Here is a 4,513-nt window from a genome sequence, read left to right as displayed (position 1 = left end):
TTTTGTTTTGGCTTTTGTACCAGTTTATTTGAATTTCCCTTTTGCGAAAGCAAAATTGTTATGTAAATTCAAGATTCTAAATGACTGTATTTTCAGCTCAAAAGCCACTGTAGTTTCACTTTCTGCTCCCAATTTTTTAGCTCAGCCAGCTAGCAAGCCAGGCTTAGCCAGCGCGCCGGCTCTTCTGGTGGGAGAGCTTTTTGCCTCCCTGCGCCCCCCTCTTCTCTCTCTCTCTCTCTCTCTCTCTCAAAACACACACACCCACACGCACTCTCTCTCTCTCTCTCTCTCTCTCTCTCTCAGACCCGCAGACCGGCACGCGGTACCTCTTCTCTCTAAAATGCAGGACCTTACACACCCCCAATCTTCTCCTTCTTTGGCTCTCTCGCGCGCTTTCTATCCAAGATGTCTCTCACGCACAGCATTCTTTCTTTCCCACACAAACCACACACTCTTCAGTCTCTCTCTCTCTCGCTCTCTCTCTCATACACACGCACACAGCACCTGCACACCCGCACACAGTGCGCTCACACACGCTGATCTGCCATCATCGTCCTTCAAAGCTCTCAACTAACTGATGATCAGCAGATTGCTTTCCTTCTCTTTCCTGGCGCAGCCTTGATAAACACACCCACCTTTCCCTTATATAAGCTCAAGCATCTGCAGTCAGCTGCCTTCTGCCGCAGCCGCCCTCACACTGCAAGGACATGCCCCTTAGATGCGCTCACTCACAGAAAGCTCCCCTCACATATCATATCCATTATGGGCAGGTCTAACTCAACAAGACCTGCAAGCATGCACAGGCAACGCCATGGTGCTTCCCTTACGTTATAATTCAGCTTCACAAAATAGATCTCTCTCAATATTTTCTAAGGTTCATCGATGCCTTGATCTATTCAAGGCTCATTAATCATCACCTTAATCTAGTCGATACAGAATTGTGACCTTATGGTTGTCCAAGTAGAGACTTCACTACAATATAAGTCTCCACAGAAAGCTCTTTCCACTTGCCCTAATTCTGAAAGTGTGTGCTACTGTTGCTTTCCGCCTTCCAGGATCTAACTAAGTATTGTGGGCTATTCTACGTATAGAGGCAGGAGATGCTGTGGTAGCCATGAATTGGCTAATGGTTTATTGCCCTACCGAAAGCCTATATTGATCGCCATGTGAAGCAAGTGATGAGCAGCTATGTGTGTATGTGAGAGAGGGATAGGAAGAAGCTTTACATAGTATTGCAATGCTGTAGAGAGAGGGAGAGGGAGGGAGGGGAGAGAGAAGCAAAGAGCAAGGAGAGAGAGGGTACTGAAGGCTCTCATTGTTCCTGTAGTGTTTTGGAAGTTTATAAGAGTGAAGACCTTGGCCTTGCTTTGCTCTCCCCCAATTTGACCTTTTCCTTTAATGTGGTTCCAATAATAGGAGGACCTTGCCTTTCCAGATCTCCCCCTCCCCACCCCCCTCATGTATCATCACAAACCCAAACCAGTTAGTCCCAGTAGAACAGCAGCAACAAGAGTTTGTGATCCACTAGCTTGGCCCACCTACAACCAGCTTACCCTACAATGGACTCAGGAGAGCATGGCCAAGCTTCCAAAGGAGAAAGAGAGAGTAGCCCTTCTGAGAAGACTACTTCTAGTACCCTACCTTTGCAGCTTGTCCAATTTCCGAGCGACCAAAGAAGCGGCGGCGCCCAAGTGGGTTCCTATGCAGCTCATCAACAGCAGCAGCAACAACAGCAACAGCAACAGCAACAGCAACTGCACCAGCACCAGCAGCAACATCAACAGCAGCAGCAACAGCAACATAGTAGTCCTCATTTCGGCGCTGGTGGCTCCATAGCTCAGGTGATGGCAGCCATGGGCGCTGCCGGCGGAGGGCCATCTTCTGGCATTGGCCCGCCTTCACAGGTAGACGCATCTCTCGCTATTTCTGTTGCTCCCAATTTAGGCCCCAAGTACTCATCTGAAGCTCCCCCCAATCCCCCTCTTGCTACCTTGTCAAACCAGCTAATTGGATCGGCCAGACCCCCTCCCCCACAAGACCTTGTCATATCCGGAGCATCCCTCGACTCGGCGGGACACATCGTGCCGAAAAAGCCCCCTCCAAAGAGATCTTCTACCAAAGACAGGCATACCAAGGTTGATGGGAGAGGAAGAAGAATCAGAATGCCAGCTGCTTGTGCAGCTCGAATCTTTCAACTCACACGGGAACTTGGACATAAATCGGATGGAGAGACCGTTGAGTGGCTGCTTCATCATGCGGAGCATGCGGTAATTGCTGCTACAGGTACCGGTACTATTCCAGCTTCTTTCCAGACATCAGGTGGTTCCATGCGCTCAACGTCGACTAGCATATCGGCACCTTTGCACAGGCCCCCTTCCTTTCATGGTACTCTCGGATTGTCAGCTCTGAGCCAGAGACACGATCCCTCCGATTCCCTAAATGCAGCGCGGATTGAACAAGCTAGAAGATCAGCAGAGTGGGATCAATCGGTCGAAGAACAAGCACATCGACGAATGGGGCTTTGCATTGGTCATGGAGGGGATACTTCGCTAGGGCACGACGCCTTATCCGGTTTTCACCATGAAAGCCTCATTGGAGAGCCGTCGGCCGATGTAGGGGAAGGCATCGGTGGCACAGACTCGATGGACTCCAGCGGTAGTGGCAGGAAAAGATTAAGAGGGTCATCTCTCAGCCATTTGAAAGATGAACAGCCAGAGCTCACAAGGCCATTGCTTCCTATAATGAGGTCATCATCGCTCTCCGGAGCGGCCGCTCCATCTCAAAGTGGAACCTCGAGTCTAATGCCAATGTGGGCCGTCGCGCCGGCCCCAGGAACAATTACAAGCAATAGCGCTTTGCCAGGGGCCTTTTGGATGCTTCCAGTAGGCGGAGGCTCTTCAAACCCTGCTGCCATAGCTGGTCCTTCCCATGAGCAGATATGGACATTTCCATCTGGTGGCCCAAATGGAGCAATGTACAGGATGGCGGCACCCGCAGGTACATCGATACATCTTGGATCAAGTGGAGTGACGGTGCCAGGGGCACCAGGAGGTGCTACTGGAGGCACATCTCCGTCATCTTCCACAAATACGATGGTGCCGACACCATCCATACTTCCTGCGAATGCGGTCACATTCATGCATAGGTTTGGTGGAATGGGATTTGATTTGCAAGGTGGTCAATATGGGCATATGCCAATTCATGGATCCATGGTATTGCAGCAAGGATCACAACTACAAGCAGGGCCAGGCTTGGGATTAGGAGCTGGAGACCAGCATTTGGGCATGCTTGCCGCATTCAATAATGCATACCCGAGCCGATCAACGCAGTCAGAGCACCAACATCCTTTAAGCACAGCTCACCATCAGCAAGTTGAAAGCGGAGAGGACCCTGGAACAAGTTCACAATAACATCGTCTTGGGCCATCTTTGGCCTCTGCAGAGAATGTGCATTTTCATGGGTGTTAGGTCTGGCGGCCAGCGGCAGGCCAGCAGAGTGTTTTTTCATCGGTTGGCTTTGTGAGTTGGTTTTGAGGTACGTATTGCAGATAGCTAGCTACCATATCCACAGGAAGTAAACCAGAAGGGAGAGCTTGGTCACCATGCAGACATGCAGGACCTATTTTTGCAGAGTTTTTTTCCCGCACCTCGAATCCCTCGATCCGCCCGGATTTATATGGCACAGTACTTTCAATAAGAAGGTCCATCACTACTCCATTAGAGTTTGTGAGTACATCTTTCCTCTGTATCAGTAGCATCATGCATGGTTATCCATTTTCAACCTTCACCTTACTATTCTAAAGTTTCCTTTACTCATGGGAGATGGGGTTCTTCCATCTAGATTTTTTAGTACTTCTTGGTCCAAAGGGCCCCCTGTTGTATAGATAGGTACTGGTCATATTGTTGTAGAGCAGGCTAATTTGTAGAGGCAGCAGCTCTTATTCTTTTGTTGACATCTCATCATTGTTTCTTTTCCCTTTAGCCATCCTTCAGGTCAGAGGCTTTTGATCCTCTCATATATTCATGTACTGGTTTCACTTTGTTGCTCATAAGACCTTGTATCAACATTCATTACATAAAAGGTTAGGTTGAAGTTTAAGCAGGAAATACTGGAATTTTCACATTTCTGTTGGGTAAATCTCTATAATTTTAATAGTAGGTTTTTAAGTTGAGCTCATGAGTGTCCTTTTTAAGCTGCTAAGGTGTAATTGGGGTATTATCTTTAGTTAGCATTAATGATAGGTATTAGAGGTTGTTGATTGTAGACTGTGGTTGGTACGCGTTCCCTTTGGTAGTCATTGCATCGATCCACATACGCATTGGAATCCATATGTAGAGTGGGAGGCATAATTTGTAATCTGTTGGAAGATGACTAAAAAATTTAACATATAATATTGATTAGTTTCCCTTGAACCAATTACTCTACATCTGGATCCACATGTGCCCAATGCTATTGAGCACATGCTGTACTACCCAACTTCCAGTTGACATCTCCAAAGCCAGGTCCACATCAG

At 48.2% G+C, this 4,513-nt stretch overlaps 1 protein-coding gene across 2 annotated transcripts; it reads left to right on the top strand.

Moving 5' to 3' along the window:
- Positions 1 to 210: 210 nt before the first annotated feature.
- On the top strand, positions 211 to 4,137 carry LOC147449731 (uncharacterized). Of its 2 annotated transcripts, XM_086522082.1 has the most exons (2): positions 213 to 1,904; positions 2,004 to 4,137. In XM_086522082.1, exons 1-2 carry the CDS (start codon positions 1,560 to 1,562, stop codon positions 3,408 to 3,410), a joined length of 1,752 nt encoding a protein of 583 aa, XP_086378208.1. In that variant the 5' UTR covers positions 213 to 1,559; the 3' UTR covers positions 3,411 to 4,137. The 2 variants fall into 2 exon arrangements, with proteins under 2 accessions (XP_086378206.1, XP_086378208.1); XM_086522080.1 differs by having other exon boundaries at positions 211 to 4,137.
- Positions 4,138 to 4,513: the final 376 nt, after the last annotated feature.

Source organism: Adiantum capillus-veneris, chromosome 10 (assembly GCF_014529385.1).
Source record: "Adiantum capillus-veneris isolate H3 chromosome 10, ASM1452938v2, whole genome shotgun sequence".
Taxonomy (NCBI): Eukaryota; Viridiplantae; Streptophyta; class Polypodiopsida; order Polypodiales; family Pteridaceae; genus Adiantum; species Adiantum capillus-veneris.
The sequence above is the reverse complement of the archived record's forward strand: the minus strand, read 5'-3'. Positions and strand labels throughout refer to the sequence as shown.

Coding starts and splice junctions, on each gene's coding strand:
- LOC147449731 (XM_086522080.1), top strand. CDS start 1,560: ATGGACTCAGGAGAGCATGGCCAAGCTTCCAAAGGAGAAAGAGAGAGT.